General features: G+C 34.4%; 1 protein-coding gene and 1 pseudogene across 1 annotated transcript; both read right to left on the bottom strand.

Moving 5' to 3' along the window:
• Nucleotides 1–1,547: 1,547 nt before the first annotated feature.
• LOC111378752 (putative F-box protein At3g29830) lies at nucleotides 1,548–4,710 on the bottom strand. Its single transcript, XM_023001988.1, has 5 exons — nucleotides 3,796–4,710; nucleotides 3,527–3,748; nucleotides 3,060–3,302; nucleotides 2,423–2,493; nucleotides 1,548–1,737 (listed from the first exon to the last, which is right to left on the bottom strand). The coding sequence occupies exons 1-5, from the start codon at nucleotides 4,708–4,710 to the stop codon at nucleotides 1,548–1,550; spliced, it is 1,641 nt and encodes a 546-aa protein (XP_022857756.1).
• A 7,846-nt stretch (nucleotides 4,711–12,556) lies between these two features.
• Nucleotides 12,557–21,046, bottom strand: LOC111378751 (annotated as a pseudogene).
• Between the last annotated feature and the right edge of the window lie 2,822 nt (nucleotides 21,047–23,868).

Raw genomic sequence — 23,868 nt, 5'->3', positions numbered from 1 at the left:
GCTCCGCCTTGCGCAGCCTTGTTATTTTCGCCCATCACCTCAAACAACGGCTTGACAAACAGCGATGCCACCCCATCACTCCCTCCTCCACCCTTCAAGTATAGTGCAGACAGCGAGCCAACTGTATCGCAACAGGCCTCCCTAACCTGGGAATCTGAATCCTTCAGCCTCTTAACAATGTGAGCAATGATTTTGGTCAAATGGGTCGCAGCAGAATCAGTGCGAGCAGTGCAGAGTACAGCAAGGAGTCGAATGCTCTCTTTCTTCACTGCAGGCTTCGGGTCATTCATGGCATCGTATAGGCAATTGAGTAGCATCGAAACCCCATCATTGGACAGGGCTTGAATAATCTTCTCGAGGTCCTCCACAGCGATCTGGTGGGTATCCCGGTCGGCTAATTTCGAAAGCGCAGTAAGGATTCTCTGCTTCAATTCAATCATTGCCAAATGGGACGATAAAGAAGATGAAGATGAAGCAGAAGACGATCTCGGAGGGCCCGACTGGTTGGAAGGATTTGAGGGTTTTGAAGATCTTTGGGAGCTCATTTTTAATGAAATTTTTGGTCAAAAGTCTCGAAACAAATTCAATACAGTTCATAAAAGACATTCACGATTTCAATCGCAAGGAAGATGGAGTGAATAATCCGAGAAATTAACTAAAAATTTGAAGCATTGAAGAAATGCAAGATTTTTCTGGGTAGAGACAGAGTAAAGTGAACTGATTACTTACTCTAAATGAAAGCAAAAATCAAAGCTGGGTAAAAAAGGAAGTGAGAGAGAGATCTGCTAGTGAATTGTGAAAGTTTAGATGAACAGAGTTTTATTAATTTTTTATTTTTGCAGTTTGAATTTATTTATAAAAATAATTTGAAATGATTCGGATTATTTGTTTTTATGGACTTTTTTTCAGCTAAGACTAGTCCATAGTCTGCATTTGGGCTCAACGGTTGGTCCAAGACAGAGATTTATACAGAAAGAAAATAAATTTTAAATAATTCAATTGAATATAATTTAGGAAAAATTACAGCAACAATCTCAAATATTTGAATTTTTTACAGGTTTTATCTTAACCTCCAGTTTGTGCCACCAGAGGCCTCAAACCTTATAAAATTAGCAACTGAAGTCCAGAATGACGAAAACCGTGCGTTCTACCGTTAATTGACCTGAAAAATAAAATAATTATAAAATTAGCAACTGGAGTCCAGAATGATAAAAACCTTGCGTTACCGTTAATTGACCTGAAAAATAAAATAATTGGATACTTTGACTAATTTAAATATGGGAAATTTTGTCATTCGTATATTAATATTTAAAATGATTGAATTAAAACAAAAAACCACCCCACTTCCACTCTACCCTACCTGCGCCCAAATCATCCATCTTCTTCAACGCAGCTAACTCCCACACCCCCACTCAAAAATCGAGAAGATGAAAATCAAGATCAGCTTCATTTGATTCATTTCTCATTCTAAATTAATTGTAACAAGGTATTTTAGACATCTGATTGATCTGTTGTTTTAGCATCGGTGCTCTGGATTTTCGCATTTTTCAACCACAGAGGCAGAGATGGTCGATTAGCTTTCTGTCAGTCTCCAAGAACGTCTTCTCAATGGCTACAAGTTTCGTCCACTCCTTCTCATAATTGTCATAACATTGTGGACAAAATGATGTCCTTTGAGCAAAGATCCAAGCTCTCAGATACTCAGCTTGTTGAAGTCGGAGGCGAAGTTGGGACATTCTTCAATGGATTCAAATTTTCCACTGGATTGCTCATAAGAGAGAGGGAGAATTACTTTAAAAATAAAAATCACTTTTTTATTAGTGTGTGTGAGAGAGAAAGAGAATTACTTGAAAAATAAAAATCACTTTTCGATAAAGAAAACAAAGAGAACTCTTGAAAAATAAAAATCACTTTTCGATAAAGAAAACATTTTTCTTACTTTTGAGAAAATATAATCACATGACTAAAAGTTAAAAAATATTTTTCATGGAAAAATTGTGTATAAAAATAAAGTCAATCATATACGGCAACCAGAGCGATCTCCTGTCCCGTTCGTTCCCTTGTTTAGGTTGTATTTATATATATTTTCCAGCAAATCCAAGGGTATTTTGGGCATAAAAGGGGATTTGTACTTTTCGTTAATTTAAGAATTTTTTCGAAAAAAAAAAAAGGTAATACAAAAAAAAATTTGAAAAATTTTAGAGGTAGTCCTGACGTTCTCATAAACAAGAAGTAAATCTCATTAAAAATAATTAAATAAATACATATTAACAAACAAAATAGAATTTAGGAAAAATATAGACATTTCATCTTCTCCATGCTCACCTATCCCAATTCACCCTACCCATGATCAAATATTGGACTGTGCTACGGAGCTCGGGCTTAAATCCCGGGCTCCAATCAAGGGCCGAGGTGGAAACACCTCGGTCGTTGATTTTCTGCACTGGGGGGGCCCGCCATCAAAATCGGGGGCAGAGGCTCTGCCATCTCTGCCTATGGAACGGAACACGAGATTAAATCCTTTAACATTTTCCTCAAATATTACCTCCATAATAACCATCACCTTCAAAATTTATAAGAATTGATTTTTTTTTTTATTTTTAGTGAGAAAAGTGGATTTCGTTTGTGAGTGAAAAAGTAAAATACAACAACTAGAATAATGAAATAATGGTAAAAAAATTGATTTTTTAAAATAAAAAATTGTTATCAAACGGGACTTAATTATGAAGAAAATAATAAAATATATTTTTCCCTAAACACTACCCACCACCTGTCGTAGTAGAACCAACACTAACAATGGGCACCTCATCAACTCTCGAAACACCAAAAATCAAATATAACCTCCATAGGCATAATCGCGCCGAAAGAACCATTTTTCACCTCTCCCATTCAATATTCCATCCTTTTCATTCAATTTAAATAACTAAAGCAAAGAATGTGTTTTTCATTGTCATTATAAATGTCTTCCGTACAATTTCCTTTGTGTTTCATTGTCACTCAGTGACCAAAAATATCTGCAGATGTGGGGAGGCTCTCTCAAATTGTGTCAAACGTTGTACATTTTGTCTGTATGTTGATTCCATGTCAATGCCATTAGGCCCTTTTTCCTTCGATAGACCGATCGACAAATACTTCAAAGCCGAACCAAATCGTAGCAAATAACTTAGAACGATGAGTTCGTTCGTCTCTCCCTTGAATCCCTTCACGTTCACCATCTTTAAGCACATCGTGCTTCTATATCTCAAGCATTGAAATCGAGTCAAAAATTGATGTTCCTCGAATGTAAAAGGAGGTTTGTAGTCCTATAAATGTTAAACAGAAAACTAATTAATTGTGTAAAGATGGAAGAACAGTATCAGATTTGTCAAATGATTTAACACCTTGGATAATAGAATACCGTATGTCATTCTATTATTGAACTACAGTCAACACATCCATCCAATTAATTTTTGTTACAGACATAATCTGTCATACAAGGTGTTAAAATCATCTGTCAAAATGGCATCATAGTTCGTCAAATACTCACCTGAAAAATCGTCCTAGTGCATAAATCGATGGTCAGAATCTCCAAGTTGGGACAATTTTTCAGAAAGAAAGTAATCCCATAAAATTCATTTATGTGCAACTCTGTCTTCAATATTAGATGCTTAACATTTTCGAGTGCCGGTTTTAGGGTTATCGGGTCGTCCGCAGTCACTATTAGCTTCAAAAAATCGACAAGAAAACAAAGAAAATGTGTCAGTTCATAAATTTTTCACGAGAATAGTGCAAAAGAGATAAATATTTATTAGTTACCTGAAGCATATAACTGCAAATGGTAAGAACCCTAACGCTAGAAATTTCAGTGAGAAGATTATAAAGCATATCGCCTTCGCCTTCTTCATTGGATTCGGTCTGAAGCCCGAAATCAAGAATTACTTCCACCATTCTCGGATGATATTCAATCTGTAACTGAACAGACGGCCCGGAATATTGAAAGAAACTCAAGAATGGAGCATTAAGAATAATAACTTCAGGGCCCAGGCATTTATCGATGACAAAAACTCTCAATTTTTCTGAATCAATGTAAAAATTTTCCATGTTCCAGCATCTCTTCAAGTTCAAAGTTTCTAAGGATGGACACATTGACATCAAGTTCTTGAAACAACTACCAGGAAATTCAATCCATCCCAGATAAACATTCTTCAGTGTAGAAAATGTGACGAACTGAAAAACCCTGAAATTGCAAGCAGACAACTTGAGCGATTCTAACTTTTTGAGTGAGTCATAAGAAGAAAGTTCGAGAAATGTTTCTGGGATTTGCTCAAGATCATCTTCATTCCATGTAGGATCAGAGAAATTAAGATCAAGTGCCTTCACATCTCGATCAACGCAAAATCTAATGCAGTCTTGTATTTGAGAAAGATGGTGTTCTGAATGTGAAAACACGAGACGAAAACTATGTAAATCTGTCTCTACACAGTTATCCATCCAGTGTTTAATGAAACTCACGAAAGACATCCTCTGCATGGCCTTATTTTCATCGGATTCTTCATTCTTAACGAAGAATTTCTCATCAAATTCTATGTTCTTGGCTGCATACCAAATGTTACGCCACCTTCTTGCCAACACGGAAGTTCTCACCGCTTCTTTGAATGGCAAAAAGGAGACAATTACGAACAGAAGGGTGTCTGGTAGATGAGAGAAATAGTCATTTTCTTTGGAATCCATGGCGGGTGGTGGCGAAAAATAGAGGCCAATGAGGAATGTTTTTATAAGAACTGAAGCGGTGAGATTGAAGCCGATGCGACTGTTCGGAATAAAGAAAAGAAAGCAGTTTTCGCTGGTGAGGTTTGAAGAAATTAAGATAATATGAAAAGTTCTCCCTTTTCTTTTTCTTTTCTTTTCAAAACAAAATATAAAATTATTTTGCAATTTATTTAAAATGTAGCAAGTAGGTCCATAAACTATTATTTTGGTGTCTGCAATCCCATCCCTTTTGTTTTGTAAAATTTGAGTCCCCATAGGACTATTTACCATTATATTTGATCTATCGCCGGTTTGATTCAACTAAAAAAATTGATTAAAATTTATGTCAAAGTTAATAATGAATATTTGATGGAATTTATAACTTTACAATTATACATTTTTTTTTCATTAAAAATCTAATGTTTATCTAAACCAAACAAGGCATAGATTTATATTTTTAAAAGGACAATTTTATTCTTAACTTAACCAAATAAAAATTATTGACATGTTTGGTCATTTGAAGAATGGATAACTAGCACGAAACGTCTTTACATTTCAATGTTATTATGCAAAATATCCTTACTTTTCATTTATTGGCATTTTCATCCCTACTTTCACCTTTCATTTCAGAAAAATGTCACTTTCATCCAATTTCTCAATAAAAAAATTTTAAAATGACAAATATACCTTCCTATTTAAATAAAACAAAAAAAAAGAAAATTATAAAACAAATTGCAATTATAATCCTAAACTTTTTTTAAGATACAAATGAGTCCAAATAAATTATTAAAAGATTAATTAGTACAAAACGTTCATATCTTTCAATATTATTGTGTAAAACGTCCATATCTTTCATTTTTTGACATTTTCACATTACATTATAAAAATCATCATTTTCATCTATTTTCTCAATTAAAAGTTGTAAAATGACGAATATATCCTCATTTTTTAATTATTTATTTGAAATTCATTTGTGTTTTTTGAAAAATTTGAAAGTATATTTGCAATTTGTTCTTTATTTTTTTATTTAAATAGGAAGGTATACTAATCATTTTACAGCTTTTAATTGAGAAAATGAATGAAATAATGATTTTTGTTAAGGGTGGGCAAAAATCGAACCAACCCATGAAAACTGACTAACCCAAACTGATCGTTTGGGTTGGGTTTCTTTATTAAATTTTGTTGGGTTGGATTTTATTTAGAAGAAAATGGATAAGGTTGGGTTATGGGTTTTTATCCATTAGAACCGATAAAACCACCAAATCCAACCTGCTACTTGAAAAAAAAATAAAAATGTAAAAATTAAAAAGTGAATCCTTGCGGCCCTAGTTTACAAAGTCTTATCATTTCTCTCACTTCCTCTTTCTCTCTAGCCCTAAAGCTAAATGCCGCGGTCCCTTATTTTCTCTCGTTCAAGCCCGTTGACTGTCGCCAACTTTATTTGTGTTTAGGCATGATGTTAATCGTTGGCCTTTATTCCTTTTGGTATTCTTAACTTTAAATTTTAAGTTGATTATTCATTTGCAAATGTGATGTCATAATGTCATAATTTAGGGCTTGGTTTCAGGCTATTTTTTTCTTTAAGTGCAATAAAAATTTGTGTAATATATGCATTTTTATTCATACTTGATTTCAAGTTTTTGTTCATGGTCGAAATATTGTGGTTGATAGGTTTATATTTTTGAACATATTTTTTTTATTTTTAATGTCTAAACTGATCAACCCAACTCAACCCGACCGAAACTTGATTGGGTTGAAACAAATAAATGGATTGGGTTGGGTTGGGTTGGGTTGAGTTGGTTTGATTTTAGATTAAACCAACTACGTTGAGTTGGATTCAGATTGGGTAAACAATCGACTCGACACGACCCAATCCAACCCACACGCATCCCTAATTTCCGCAATGAAATATGAATAAAGGTGAAAATGAGAAAAAAAAAAGTAGGGATATTTTTACACAATAATATTGAAATGTAAGGACGTTTTGTGTTGATTGTCTTCCTAATAATTTATTTGGATTCATTTTTAGTTTTTTAAAAAGTTAGAGTGTAAAATTACAATTTGTTTTTTTTTTTTAATTTAAATAGGAGGGTATATGTGTTATTTTTTATTTTTTTATTGAGAAATTGAATGAAAATGACATTTTCGTAATGAAAAGTGAAAATATGGGTGAAAATACCAAAAAAAATGAAAGATATGAATGTTTTGCACAATAATATTGAAAGGTGGGGACTTTTTTTTTTTTTATAACTAATTATTAACCTTTGAAGAATCACGATTTATTTAAATAGAAGGGTGTATGTATTATTTTTTATTTTTTTATTGAGAAATTGAATGAAAATGACCTTTTCGTAATGAAAAGTGAAAAAATGGGTGAAAATACCAAAAAATGAAAGATATGAATGTTTTGCACAATAATATTGAAAGGTGGGGACCTTTTTTTTTTAAAAAAAAAAAATTAATTATTAACCTTTGAAGAATCACAATTTATGACTTTAGTGTTTTTTTGTATTTGTTTTGCACTTTTTAGTACTTTTATAGTCCCTTTTTTCATCTTTATAAGTTAGTGTGTGTTTAATTGAAAACTTTTCAATGCAAAATTGCCCTTGAATTCAAATTTTTGGAGTATTTGACGGTCATTTTTTTCATGAAAAATATTTTCCAATTTTTGAAAATATACCTAATTTTTTCTATTTTTGAGGAAAACATTTTCTTTGAGGAAAAGTAAGTTTTTATTTGTCATGAATTGGGCCATTTATCTTTTATTTTAGTTACTTGGGCTTGTATTTTATTGGGCTAGCCCAAAGCCTAGGGTTGTTCTATATGATTTTGTTGGGATGATGAACGAGGGCATGAATGATGATCGTGAAAAATCCCCTTTTGTCTCAGGTATCCTTCTTCTTCCCTCTTCCTCACTGATTCTTGTTTCTTCTCAGGTTTCTTCCACCTTCTTCTTCTTCCTTCTATTTCCCTTTTCCACCTATTCTTCACGTTCTTTGAATTCTGTGTCGACATCTCTATTTCTCTTCTTCTCTTCAGCTTTCTCTTTCTCTTTATCTCTCTGTCTAGAATTTCTTCACTTCCCTTCTCTAATTTTTCTCTTGTCTCTATCTCTTCTTCCTCAGCTGACGATCCCTTTCTCTTTTATATTAGTTATTTTACTTGTAAGCCCCTGCATTGTAATAGAAAGTATCAATCGATGAAATACAATGTATATTAGTTGTTTCTGTCTAATTATAGTCTGTTGAATTAATGAAGTTCCAGCTGGGGTTATTGATTCCTAGCTAATTATATTCAATTGTGTGTTGAATTTGGGTGGAATTTAGCTAGTTTTGGTTGAAGTTGAGCTCCAACCATAACAAATGGTATCAGAGCAGCTACAATCCTTAGGTGTCTCTCGATTAGATGTTATAATGGAAGAAATTAATAGGAAGCATGATCTACTAATTTCAATGATGTTGAATTTATTGAGTGTAAATCAGCCTCCAAAGAGGAACAGCGGGAGTTCAACAGTAATATGGTGGAGGTAGTTGTTAATGAAGAAGAGGAGATGAGAATTTCAGAGAATCGGCCAACTATCGAAGAAAGGAAGAGCGATGTTGAGATAATAGTTGCTGAACTGAATAATGTACTACAGCCAATGTGCATTGAATCATTAATACCTCAGGTTGGAAACAATGAAATTAAATTGGGCTATGAAAAAGATAAAATTTCAATGATGACTGGAATTATTGAAGCTAAATCAGCCTCTGAAGGGGAACAACAGGAAGAATTTGAGCAGTTTCTATTGGATTCATTAATAGTCTACTGTATGATCCTATCAATTTTGAAAGCCAGACAAATATAATCATAGTTAGTAAACTCTTTCCCATTTTTGGGAGTTGTTTTAGAACCAGCTATGTAGGGGCATGACATGATATGCAGAGTAAGAACAAGAACTGGGAAGACTTTAGCATTTGACATTCCAATCCTGGATAAGATTATTCGATTCATTGAGAAGCATGGACGAGGAAGGAATCCTTTGACGGTAATCTTGACTCCAACTAGAGAACTTGCATTCCAAGTGGAAAAAGAATTCTACGAGCCTGATCTAAATTTAAACACACTGTGCATTTATGGGGGCATGCCAATTTCATATCAAATGGATGCCCTTAAACAAGGTGTTGATGTGGTTGTTGGTACTCTTGGAGGGGTTATAGATTTGATTAAGAGGGGTTCTTAGAATTTATCAGAGATTTAGTTTGTGGTTCTAGGCGATGTTGATTGGATGCTTAACATGGGATTTGGGGATGATGTTGAGACAATACTGGGATATATGACGCAGAAGCATCAGACCATGATGTTATCAGCTACAACGCTTACACAAAAGTTAAAAAATTTGGTTACTATTGACCTTGTGAGAGATCCTGTTCAGAAATTAGCTGAAGGTATTTCACAGTTTGCAATTTCAACAAAAGTGCGAGAGAAACCAGCTATAATTGGAACTCTTATAATTGAGCATTCAAAAGGAGGTAAAAGCATTATTTTCACCCAAACAAAGTGTAATGCTAATCAGTTGGCATCTGCTAGGCGAAGACACTTAAGTTGTGAAGCCTTATGATAAGTGTGCTTTTGCACACGTATTTAAGTCACAAACATGACTCAATTACGAATAAAATGATTGAATTATGACTTAATTTTGTTATATTTGTGAATTGTAGGCAACACCGATGAACATGGAGAAATACATGAGAAAAGACGCAAAAAAGGACTAAATTGACACAAAGTGAAAGTTCAAGGACCAAGGTGCAAATACCCAAAAGTTGATCCGATAAACAAATCAAGAAATTGAGTTTGCCAAATACAAATTGATGACATTTTGGGATGATGGAATGTGAAGAATGAAGAAAATATGTAAAGAAGTGGAAGATTCAAGTAAAAGGACCAATTTGCAGGAAATGAAAGTCAAATTCTACCATGCGGTCGCATGGTAGAAATGTCGTGCGGCCTCACGAAGTGATGCAGGGAAGTCAACTAGAAAAAGAGAATAACCATGCGACCGCACGGATTAAAACCATGCGGTCGCATGGTACATTTTCAGCACGATTTTTTTCTTTCCTTATACGATTGAAACACCTATGGTAACCTAATTTTCCACGGGATATAAATATCAAAAACATTCTAGAGACACCCAGAACGTAATTGGAGGCTGAAAAACAACTCTTGGAGAGGATTTGAGCGCAAGAACAAAGATTGGCACGAAGAACTTCAAGATTTATTCAAGTTTTATAATCCAGTGATGTCTTTTATACAAAACATGATGTATTTTGTTATTTTAATCATGCTAGGCTAGATTTTATTATGCTAGGAGATCGATGAACCATGTGATTTGAATTTTAATATTCTAGTTTTACAATTTGACGCTAAGACACAATTTTTATTATATTGAATGATTTATATGCAATTAATTCTTCCGCAATTAAGGGCTCGTAATTGTGTGAATTTAAGTGATTTATTCTTGCATTCAAGAGAATTGGAATAGATTTGACATAATATAAATCATCATAGGGTCCGACAGTGGATAGAAATATACCGCTATGCTCTACATGAATCTTTAAATGTTCATAAATCGCATGCATTTTTACATATGCTCTTGTCATAGAAATATAGACCGGTGGTATATAGAGACATATTTAATACATCTCGAGAGAGAGTATTGGATAGATTTAGGAACATTGATTCGTCAAAATTGAAATGTGTTATCATATTGCGAAACTAGGGTTTAAAGTGATAATTGCATGGGAATTCGTGATCCTAGCGTATTTCATTTCTAATAATTATAACAAGTGCATTCTAAACTTTTAGATTTCATTCTTGAGTTTTAATTTATTGTTTTGCATATTAATTTCAATTTAATCATAAAAAAATTTGTATAATTGAGGTTCAATAAGGTCTGCATTCACTTTGATAATTTAGTTTCGATTAAGGCTAAGGTAGGTAAAATTTGAACTAATCAATCTCTATGGAACGATATTTGAACTCATTGAATCCATTTTATTACTTGTTAACGAACCGTACACTTACGGTGGTTTAAAATCGAAAGAAATAATTTCGTGAATACCTTACAATGTGGTATTTCACAAAACCTAAGGAAAATAACTTTCTCTACGGTTCGAGATGGACGATTCAATATCTTAGTAACTGCTGATGATGATCAAATTGCTAAGACTCTTGTAGAAGATAACAACCATTATGATGAAAAGTCTAGCATTATGTTTATGGATGCAGAGAATTCAGCTTCATCGGTCTCCATTTCCATTTGTTTAGATTCAATCTGGTTTTGGAGTACACAACTAGAACTGTATGGAATCACTGGGTTGACCAAGAAGATTGTCATTGATGAGGCACATACCTTCTTGCACTACTTGCTTAATCCAAGGATAGTGAAGAGAATGAGACAGCTACCAACAACATACAAAGAAGGCATCCCGACTTTGAACCTTGAGGACAAGGTTAATTTAAGGGGAAAGGATGCCATGAATTGGGCCATTTATCTTTTATTTTAGTTAGTTGGGCTTGTATTTTATTGGGCTAGCCCAAAGCCTAGGGTTGTTCTATATGATTTTGTTGGGATGATGAACGAGGGCGTGAATGATGATCGAGAAAAATCCCCTTTTGTCTTAGGTATCCTTCTTCTCCCCTCTTCCTTACTAATTCATGTTTCTTCTCAAGTTTCTTCCACCTTCTTCTTCTTCTTCTTCCTTCTATTTCCCTTTCCCACCTATTCTTCAAGTTCTCTGAATTCTCTATCGACATCTCTATTTCTCTTCTTCTCTTCAGCTTTCTCTTTCTCTTTATCTCTCTGTCCTTCTATGTCTGAAATTCCTTCTCTTCCCTTCTCTAATATTTCTCTTGTCTCTGTCTCTTCTTCCTCAGCTGACGATCCCTTTCTCTTTTATATTGGTCATTTTACTTGTAAACCCCTGCATTGTAATAGAAAGTATCAATCGATGAAATACAATTTATATTAGTTGTTTCTATCTAATTACAGTCTGTTGAATTAATGAAGTTCCAGCTGGGGTTATTGATTCCTAGCTAATTAAATTCAATTGTGTTGAATTTGGGTGGAATTTAGCTAGTTTTGGTTGAAGATGAGCTCCAACCATAACATTATTTTCCTCAATACAAGGAAAACATTTTCCATATCAATCAAACATATCCTTAATATTGTGTTAAATATGTAAATTGAAGGGTAAGACTTATACATCCCCATTTTCGGAATTGATCTTTTAAACATTGGTACTTAGTTGGGATGGTACTCTAGGCATTTTCAAGTGTTTAAATGCACGTATTTTGTTCATATTTTTGTGCAGTTAATAAAAAAATTGTCCCTGAGGCAACCACTCGTGAGTCCTATCCCCATTATCGTCTTTTCATTTATCTCATGCTAATGAAGTCATAATTTTTATTTATATTTTTTTAAAGCTTCCTCCGGCTGATTCAATGGACTCCCACTTTAGTTCACTAACCATACCAACTTTTTTAAGTCGTGAAATAATAAACACGAAATGATTCAAACTATAATGAAAAAAATAGAGAAATTCATAAAATTTGGTTAATGGCACCTTGATGGGCGCATTCTGCGCAAGCATCACGCGTGATCTACTCCGAGCAGTCAGAACACGTTACCATTGTTTTTATTTTTTTTTGGGAACGTTTTAATCGTCTGCTCTCCTCATAGGCTATAGAACCTATCGACTTTTATCAAAATCTACTAAAAATCTCATTTTAATTTATACCAAATAGGAGCTTAGTCATAATCCCCTCTGTACAGGTCGAAAACCAAGAGTAATGATCAACAACAATATTTCTCTATCGCCAATACAACCGAGACATTCTGATACATCAAATTGCCGAAGTTCACAAATAAGTACAATAATTACTAGGCTAAACATTGGCCAAATTTTTTGTTTTTTAAAAAAAATAATTATCATTATTGTGAAGAAACGAGAGTTGACATGGCAAAACATAACTTTACATCAATCGACTCTGGCTTCAAAATGTTCAACTTGGCATAGTTAACGAGACTTCTCCAAGCACAAATTGTTTCATACCCTGCTAGCCAAGCAATTGAGACCAATGGAGGCCATCTTGCCTCGCATCATCCAGATGAATTTTCATGTAGGAGCACGTACTCTCGGCTGTAAAACCACGAGGAGCATTCAGGAAAAGATTAACCTAAATTGAAATTGCATTAGTCAATTTTCTAATCAGGAGGAAATTCATTTTGTGAGTATATATCAATAGGAGATCCTGATTTTATATATATATATATACACACCCCATAAAAGATTCATATTGTCAAAAAAAATTGAAGGCGCATAACAAAATAAGAAAATAATGTCATTAAAAGTCTAGAACAGGTAAACAGGATGACAAAAAGTCCGAAAAACCTGACGATATAGGCCGAAAGTGATAATGGATGTAGAGCTTTCTCCAAAGATGCATAAAAATGTCATATCCAAAAAATCTCTCAGTTCAACCAAACATGTGCATGAAGTTTTTTCCTCTTGGCTATGCTTTTCCAAGAAACTTTTATAAAGAAACATTTTCCTATTAAAGTTTCCTACTGTTCAAAGAAACCAGAGAAATAAGGGGCTTGGCCTCAACTCACAGTTTTAACCAGTAACCAAATAAAAACTAGTGCTCAACCTCAGCAACATACTTTTTCTTTGTCTGTTGTCGGTGCTAACTTTCACAAAGAACACCAAGTAGGTGAGGCCATGAATATTTTAGAGGAGGGGAAATCAAAACGCAAAACCAGGTTCCACATACCCCGGTGTAAGTCTATATTTTTTACCATTCACCCAACAAACACAAAAATGATTAAAAACCTTGGATTGCCTCTAGCATCACTCTTCAAAGAAATGGTATTCATCACTAAATTCCTAAGCATCTCGTTTCACTCATTCCTTGCAGAGTGTTAATGTCCTTGAGATAGAAATCTAATTTTACGTGCAATTCAATCGATGAACCTTCGTCCTCTCCTAATTTTCTACAAACAACTTAACGAGCATTGGCAGAGAGGAAAACAGTTTTCAGTGAAGTTTCCTTAAACTGAACCACTTCAACCACTCATGCATTGAAAACCTGGACTTTTCAGATAGCAACCTAGATATTTACAATAGTTCTTATGTCACTTCAATTCCCTAAGCCAGCTCCAGTCCATACATTCTCATTCATTACTTATTGGGTTTCACATACATCAAGAACATTATGTAGCAAGTGTACGTAAATTTTACACAATGAATCTATAGCAAGAGGATGATCAAATCATTGCGCCACCAAGCACCAAGTGTAAGATACTATATGCAAAGTACCATCATACATCTACAAATATGGACATGCCTCAATGAGATTCTAAGATCAGGCAAGCACGTGAAGAGTGATAATTGGTAGCCTACCTACTATTACCAAACTTTTATCTTTTTCAAAAAGCTCATAGTATAGCTGTGGTTCTAATCGATCATCCTGCAAAGAAGGAAAGAAAACATCAAAGAAATCATTATGAAGCATGACTAGCACCTCTTTGAATAGCATATTTGACGTTCAATGTGAACTGCTTACATTAATGAAAGTCCCATTTGTGCTTCCAAGATCCATCAAATACGGTCTAGTATAATGCACAGGATGTATGAGTTTGGTTAAATAATAAAAGCATCATCATCTAATGGACATTAAAAAAAAAATCTAAGCAGACAGCCTCGGACTTACCTTGCTTGCTTAGACATGGTACCGTCTGGGTTCTCCTTTTCCGCTAGCCTGCAAAATATGTACCAAACAAATACATAAATACACATAAATGATTTAAAAAAGAGAAAACAATAAGGATGCGTTTGATTGCATTTATTTTCCATGGAAATATCAGTTTTCCTCCCAAATTCCTACTTTGGATGTTTGATTGCTATTTTTTACCAATGAAAATATTTTCCAACTATTAAAAATACACCTTAATTTTCCAAGGAAAATATTTTCTTTGAAGGGAGTAGGTTTTTGTTTTCTCGAAATAAGGAAAACATTTTCTTTTCTAGGTGATATTTTCCATCCCAATCAAACCCGCTCTAACTTCAATTATGATTCCCACCGATACTGAAGAACAGCATGTTGTTTGCTGCAAGATGGGTGGTCTGTGGGGATGTCAGCAACTCTCCTCTCTCTACCAAAAAGATAGCAGCTCAGACGATGTACATAGAGAGGTTCTACACTTTCACAAGAGAAAGAATCAGTAATTCACACAACTAAACAAAGATGGTTCGCCTTAACTCTAAATTCTTTCCTGAAGCTAAAAGGAAAAAGTTCATGAATGTCAGCCAGGTTAAAAGGGAACGGAAACTAGTTCTAAACAGAAAATAAAAGGCCAAATGGAATTTACAGAAAATAATAACACTTCTGAGGACAATGGTAAATTTAACTGTATCAATATTGGGAGAAGAAAGAATGAAGTATATTAAAAAATAGATCCCAAAAATTCATTCCATTGCATCACAAGTAATTATCTACAAAGCTGCTATACATGGCAATTAACAAAGAATACAGAGATCACATTATGGACAGTTGCTCATTCGTATTTGGCATTCAGACTGATATTATATTCATGCTAACTATCATGAGATTTATTTAGAACGGGTAGGAAAATTGGGAATGTTATTCAAAACCAACATAAAAAGAAATCTAACAAAGACAGGATGACCAAAAACAATGACCAGCACCAATGACTGAAACCTATACCAACAATAAGGTCATCCTAAGAGTCAACTCTTTGATGACCATATATAAACAAATTAGAAATCAGAATTTAACCATATAAATGATGATGAATATACATTTAAAGACATGACCAATAAAAATTTACCATTAAGCACTTCAGCACCCTTGAAAACATACAATCGCCACCTTATATCTGGTTTTCAGGGCTCAGCGAACAGCAATGTTATACCTAATGGGAAGTCGCATTGTGTCAAAAACAATACGCAAAAAAAAAAAAAAAAAAAAAATTAAACTGACATGGACAATTCCAAGATTTACACCAGAAGATTTCTTTATCAAGTGTGCACATAGCAAAAGTTCATTCCAATCCAAAAGGCTGAGGAGTTCAAACTATAGGCTGATGTCAAAAACAGAACCCATCAGCTATATAAGTTAGCTTTATTTTTCCCAATTAGCAACATTATTTTCCTGTTCCTTTCATCTATGCTATTGTTTACAACATCTACTATGGCGGCATATATTAAAGGGAACTGAAAAGAGATGTTCCTTTTCCTCCTCTCTTTACCATGAGATAAGAAAAGCATGTGCTGTAACAGATTGACTTCTGTCTAGCTCATCTGGTTCCCACGATGAAAGCATAGTGGCATGTCAAAACATCTACCGATCATTTTGCTACTCAAGCCTTATATAAAACATTCTTTCAAGCATGAAAACAAGATGATGGAAGTTTAAATAACATTTTTTCTGTCTTGCGATCACATTCATATTGCCAAATAATCTACATTCTAAAAGATATTATAAAATCCATCCAAAAATACACCATATATGTGAGCTGCACATACCATTAAGATACAGCTACTTCTAAAATGTAACACATGAAGGAGCAAACTTCCAAGGATCTCTTGTTAAGCTAATTTGTTTAATGTATGTGTGTAGCAGGGAAAAAAGGGATAGAAGTTTGTAATAACACAAACAATACAATATCACAATGCGCAAAAGTTTCAAAGAAAGCAAAATATATTCTGTATCCCACCAAACAACTTTCGCGTGAAATGAACCTTATGCTTGTTAAGTTAAAACAAAGTGTAGAAATAACCTCTGACTCGATTAGTTTCGTCGGCAAGCTTCCCAGACAGCTCAAATGAAGGCTTTTGCTGTAAATAAGAATGCAATTATAAGTTTGATAACTCATACATCAGCGCCAAAGAGAAACACAAATTAATATATATATACACTCATCACAATAATGCTCATAAAGACTCTCATTTTTCATCTCAATGTTCCATTGCAAGCAAAATAGGGGCAAAATATGTAGAGAAGCAACATATTCGGTAGTAGAAGCAACACGGGAAATGCAAAAGGCCACCTTTTCTTTCATATCCAGAGTCTCTTCAGTTGCTTTCATTTTAGATATTGCATCATTGTTGCCATTCCTGCTCAAGCAAAAGATGAAACTCGGTAAAAAAGATATTTAAATGTTGAAAACAATATTTAAATGATACACGTGGTCCAATTTTACAGCTTCCGCTTTTAGATCAAATGGTTCATCATAAAACATTGAAATACGGCAGCAAAGTAAATACTTGGAAAGTAGTGTCCTTGGAACCCCACCCCCAAAAAAGAAGGATCAGCAGACAAATTCTGCTTTGAAATATTAAATAGCCCCAAAAAAAAAAAAAAAAAAAAAAAAAAAAAAAAAAGAGAGCAAAACAGAGGACTACAATTTGACATTTACCTAGTCAGAGACAAAATACCCCAAAGGATCTGGGGACAATCTACAAGAAAATATATGTGCACTCACACTAACTACCCAATTATCAGAATCGGGATCTTAGGTATTTGCTATCACAATGCAAAATTTTGAATATTGATCAAATAAAAAATAATATGCTGCAGTGTTACGGAGAATAAACATGCAGTCTGATAAGCCGGGGACAAGATAAACCCCCAGTTAGAAGCAAAGCTTGACTTGAATGGTCAAAGACACCTGAATAAGATGACAGTTGGTCAACTAGGTAAATAATGACAGATAAAAATATGTGTAGAGCAGTTAAATTAGAAAGCATAACGTTCGAGTAGCTCACCGCTGTTCAGCAGCTCTTGAGTTTGTTACCTGCAGACATTGCAAAATGATCAAATTCTGTTTATTTCTCAGACTACCGGAGCACTTTAAAGAGAAACCAAGTGGCATTCCATGTGAGGCTTCTTACAAACACTGCAGGTTGAAATTTATGGCATTCAATAGGGAGAATGTACCAATTTCAATAAAAGCAAATCAGTGATGATTTTAAAAGAATAAAAGTACTGAACAAAAATAGTTACAATGTTAAATAAGAGGCTATTAAGAAGTGAATTTTAGCCCAATGAGCCCATTACAGCATCATCAGAGCTAAAAGAATTACGTTGCAAGTGAGGACAACTACTACAAGTTCTAGAACTTCATAAATTTCTCTGCACACACTAATGCGCCTCACTTATCTACATCACTCATCTTACTTGTATGGAAGCTTGTGGGGCATGTTGCTCATATTCCCTTAATCCCATTCTAACTGTTGGATCGGTTTAGCCAAGAAGGAATAATTTAATACAATCCAAAGAGAATATATACTCACATAAACAAAAAATGCATCAGATTATTATTAAACGTTTGCTTGGATACATGTCAATGTGTTATTAAAAATATATATATTACAGGCACGTAAATTGGGAGGGATTTGTACCTGCTTTAAATCTTGAGACATGCAAAAAAGCGAAAATAAATCTCGTTGTTAATCTTTAAAAAGATCTATGGAGATAGAGATTTTGTTTTCATCATGTTCTCAAAGAGGGAAACAATCATTTTTCATGCTGTTAAACGATAAAAATGGATGGCAAGTGCTTGATTGCTTCTTCATCCCATGATAATTAATTTTAAAGAAAAAGAGTTGGTCAAATCATGAATAATATAGTGGAAAAAAGAAGCCTCTTTGACCATTTCCTCGTTGCATCTAAGTTTCATATAACCAGAAGGGACAAAAACTTGTTCATTGATTTAAAATACAACATTGTTCAGACATCAAAAAAGGAAACTAGAGTACAAATTATTGTCCTTTAGCAGTCTATTTTTGACGAAATGAGAATTTGATTCAGAGCACCAGGCAGTTACCAGAATATTTCACAATTACATCTTCCTATTTCTCGTATCAACCAAAAGATAACGATGTCAATATGCATATCTAATTCCTTAAAGACATGAATCAGGTTGAGGGAGTGAATATCACCCGATACCTCATCACGTGCTCTGTTATCTGAAGCTCAAGGTGATCTGGATCTCAACCGACTCCTGTAGTGACGATCAGATGGAGAAGACGAGCATTCACGTCTCAATCTGGAAGACTCACTGTCAACTGCATCCCTTTCTGACCTATCTCTTCTCTCAATTGGCACATTCTTGTCTGAATATCTTTCTCTACGTGTCACCCCGTTACCCTTCCTAACACGGTTTTTCTCATGGTCCCTCACACTCCCCTTTTCATCATCTCATTCAGCTAGAGCTCTCTTTGACCATTTAATCCGTGGCGAAGGCGAACTAGATTCAGGAGACTTTGACTGGGCACGTTTGGGGGACCTGGCTCGATTAGATGGTTTTCCCAATTCTGGCAATCGAGACAAAGGAGATTTCGACCTGGCATGTTTAGGGGATCTGATTCGATTTTTCTCTTTGCTGGGCGAAAGATGTGGAGGAGACTTCCTAACACGGTTTTTCTCATGGTCCCTCACACTTCCCTTTTCATCATCTCGTTCAGCTAGAGCTCTCTTTAACCTTTTAGTCCATGGCGAAGGCGAACGAGATTCAGGAGACTTTGACTGGGCACGTTTGGGGGACCTGTCTCGATTAGATGGTTTTCCCAACTCTGGCAATCGAGACGAAGGAGATTTCGACCTGGCACGTTTAGGGGATCTGATTCGATTTTTCTCTTTGGTGGGCGAAAGAGGTGGAGGAGACTTCGCAAGTTTTGGGGACCTGGTCCGGCTTAAGGGCTTTTGTCTGATTGCAACAGGAGATACCAATTTCCTGCATTGTGGAGATCTAGTGTGGCTAGAGTATTTATCTCTAACCTGTGAATAAGGTATAGGGGACCTGGACCTTGCACGTTTTGGTGATCTCTTGCGAGTTGAAGGTAGCTCCACATTCCTGTGCCGAGCAGGAGACCTTTCACTTCGAGAGGGGCTCCTCCTACGAGGAGACCTTCAGTCCCTAACTGGGGATTCAATGCCCCTCCGACCCATGCATGTATTTATCTAAACAAATAAAAAAAACCATATCAGAAACAACCGGAAAATAATAAAAAAGAAAAAGCATCAATAAAAGTTTCTGCAACAGGACTTAAATAAACTACTATTCATTTTCTAGCAAAAAAATTAATGCTAAAGAATGAAGTAGATTAAACATATATCCAGCTTTGAGCTAACTAGGTGGCAATCTACTCTCAAACACAATATCTGGAGCGCTAGAATGGGATTAAAACATAATGCATTCAAAGTTAATTAATGCAATGACTTCTAATCCTGAGGACTTAATTCCATAAAAAAGCACAGAAATACAATTTTTCTTTATACTAATTGTTTAGTCCCAATGATAAAAAAACATTGTAAAATTAAACAAATAGCAACTTTGATCCAATAATCAAACAGACAATTTATGTCCCAGCCTGTATCAGGTAAAATATCCGCAAAAAGATTAAAAAAAATTCACAACCAAAACTCTAAAATTAATTATTAAAAAAAAAAAGGCAACAAAATAGTACTAAAATGGAAGACATTGTAACTTAGAATACACATAGGAGTAAACAAAACCATTTCAATCTGTGTCTGTCAATTTTTAGCTTCTCTACTTTTTCAAAGAAACAATAAATAACGGTGAAACTACTAGAAAATCATAATAAAAATTGGAAAAATCCGGAAATCAAAGTAAAAAAAGTAAAAATGTTCCAAATGTGAAACTTTACACTAATTTTTGAAGTTACTTCTAGTTAACTGTGAGGACTGACCAGAATTTTGAGGACTAGGGTTTATCTCCCGGAAGAGAGGAAGGAGTGATGTCAAGGTGAGTTCTGTCTGTGGGCTTCGATGTTGAAAACTGGGCCAGATTGACTAAACTTCTATATATATAATGGGCCTCCGTTGAAAGTCCAAGGTGGGAAATTTGGGCTGGCTACAATAGGGAAGGCCCATAAACATTTTCCAAACGAATAACTAGGCGGAGCTCCTAATCTATTACTTAGCCCCAGTGTAGATCAAAATTGGATTTTTAGGCCCCATTTGTTTTCTATTTTTTGGCCCAAAAAATGAAAAATATAATCGTTATCCATTATATCCAATCACCATATTTGACTTTCTCTCTCTTGTGTGGATTTCGTAACGACTGTATTTTTCATTCTCATTCTTATAAGAATGAGATTCAAACGGGGGCTTAATAGATTTTTATAAGAGTTGATAAAATATATAATTGAAAAGTTACAATCTCGTGAAATATGTGGTTAAATTAATTATTAATTTTGATTTAACTTTTTATCAAAATTACTTGTACCATACTAGAGCTTAGTATAATTTTGGATTCAAACATCCAAAAGTAAGTTTCTAATTTCTCAATCTATTTAAATATATGAATTTTGGTGTCCAGAAAACAAAAACTATCAGTTAGTCATTACAGTTGCACATAACTTTTACGTGACTTGAAACTGAAGAGAAAATTTGCAAGATTACTTAACGTCAGACTTTAAGTCACTTAAAAAATTGAAGCAATTTCTATCACATATGGACCCAAATTTACAAATTTAAATGGGTTAAATAATTAGAATGTTATTTTGAATGATGCGATCCAAAACCACATTAAGAAGGTGCTTGGTGGAGATTAAAATTAGATTTCTAATAGATTTTAATATAAATTTTTGAAATGTGTGGTTGAAAAGTTGTGAAACCCATGAAAGATGTTGTAATACTTTAATTAATTAAAAAGGAAAGTCAACCAAAGATTGGTCAAAAATGTTGAAAGTGTGTGTTTCTCAAAACATTTCCAAATTAATGTCATTCTTGACAATTGACTCAGCTGCAACTGGGTTAAGGAGGTCCTTACGTGGCAACCCCCAAATGGATGGTCAATTGTGCCAAAGATTGTGTTTCTTGTGAATGGCTGAGATTTGTCTAATTGGATGAATGGCTGGGATTTAATTTGGAATCTAATATGATTTTTGGAGAGAGAAAAAGGACGACAGACTCTTCATTTTTCTTGCTTAATGATGGCGATTTCTTCTCTTCTCTTTCTGGTTTTTTAGTTACATACTTCTCAGTTTAAATCATGGTTTTAGATTAGCCCTTGTAATATCATGATGCTACAGTAACTCGAGGTGTAATTCTGAGCCTCTGCTATTTTCGGTTTAGTCTACTCTTGGCTAGGGCTAAGTGTTGTGAAAGGATTTGTGTTTGGTTTCGTAGATCCTTTGATCAAAGATCGAAACTTGTGTATTCTGAGTGGTTTGATGTAACTTTGGTTCTCTTGGACGGTGATTTGCATAGTGGAACGGGTTCAGTTCCTGAGCCCCCAGATTAGGCCACGTTTGGCCGAACTGGGTCACCAATCTCTGATATTCTATCTGTTTTTCGTTTTATTTTTGAGTACTTGAATATACAATGTACGATTATAGATCTTAATCATCAGCTTATAACCCAACAAACTGGTATCAGAGCCAAGAGGGCTTCTAGACGTGCTTCTTTACAAAATTTTCTCTTGGTCGAAAGGAAGAAAGAAAAAATTATTTGGGGATTTCAAAATTTTTTTAAATCTGCCATTATTTTTTTTAAAGAATCTGTCGAAATTGTGTTTGGTACTAATAATCTGGCTTTGTGATTTTTTACAGTTGACTAACGGTAAACTTATCACCTCTTGGCCACTGGTGATTGCGTTCTTGGTCTCAGGGCCAATCCCTTTTTTTACTGTTTTTTCACAAACAGTGATTTGGTGAGAAATTTCCATAAATCCTTATAATTGTTGAAAAATTGGCGCATGATTTTTTGATATAAGTATCTAAATGACTGCCTTTTTGTATGGAAATTATATCTGACTTGCATGAACATATGTCTGCTTGATGATATTTTATGTTTCGAAATTGCTTAAGACTGCAACTTGCAATTCTTGATACATAATTACTGTCATTGTGATCATTCATTGACATTAATATAATTCTTGATCAAAAATCATACTAATCTGCCTCAATTATTGCATTTTGTTAAGTGCTTTAAATTGGAAATTATTTTTTTTTCAAAACCTTTCTATTAATAGTTTGATCTGTACATAAGATCACACTATGTCCATGAGTGCTGCCCACTCTTTTATAAAATCTGCAATGGGTTCGAAGGTCGAATTGAGTCAATTCGATGGAAAGGGGGACTACTTTATATGGAAACAGAAAATGAGGGCCATCTTGGTCTAGCAGAGGGTTGCAAAGGCCCTTGATGATCCAGACAAATTTCCTGATGAACGTAAAGCAAAACCAAATGAAATTGAAGAGATGAACGAAATTGCATATAGTTCGATAATTTTACATTTATCTGATAATATCGTTAGACAAGTTGATGAGTCTAAGACTGCTAGAGATTTATGGACTGCTCTTGATAATATGTTTCTTACTAAAACGTTACCAAATAAAATCTATCTTTTGGAAAAACTATTTCATTTCAAAATGGACCCAGGAAAGGACTTAGAACAAAACCTAAGTGACTTTAGTATTATTGTAAAGAGTTTGGCACACAATGATAAAAATTTTGAAGATGAAGACCTTGCTGTGATTTTATTAAATGCATTGCCTGAATCACATAAAGATATTAGGAATGCTATTAAGTACTCTAGGGATAAGTTGACCCAAGCTATAGTGATAGATGCCTTAAGAGCTAGAGAACTAGAGGTAAGGAAATAGTATAGGTGTAACCCCAGAGACGAGTATGTTCGTTAGGGGAAGACCAGAGAAGAGGGAAATTGGATTACAACGTAAAAAATCAAGAGGGAGATCAAATCTCGAGACAAGAGTGATAAAAAAATATTACCATTGTGGTAAGATAGGTCACTTTAAAAGGGATTGTTTTGACTTGAAAAAGAAACAAAAAGACCAAAACAATGGGGAATTAAGTAATGCATCTGTGGGACCTGAACTTGATAGTCTGCATGTAATGACTGTAACTAGCGATGAAACCAATAAAGATTGGATACTAGACTCAGGGTGTACCTTTCACATGAGTCACATAAAATCATGGTTCTATAACTACAAGGATATAGAACCTAGGAATGTTTATATGGGAGACAACAACTCTTAGGCTATTGTTGGTATTAGTGATATTGCCATTAAAATGCATGATGGTATT

The sequence above is a fragment of the Olea europaea genome, unplaced genomic scaffold, assembly GCF_002742605.1.
Source record: "Olea europaea var. sylvestris unplaced genomic scaffold, O_europaea_v1 scaffold1867, whole genome shotgun sequence".
NCBI lineage: Eukaryota > Viridiplantae > Streptophyta > Magnoliopsida > Lamiales > Oleaceae > Olea > Olea europaea.
The sequence above is the reverse complement of the archived record's forward strand: the minus strand, read 5'-3'. Positions and strand labels throughout refer to the sequence as shown.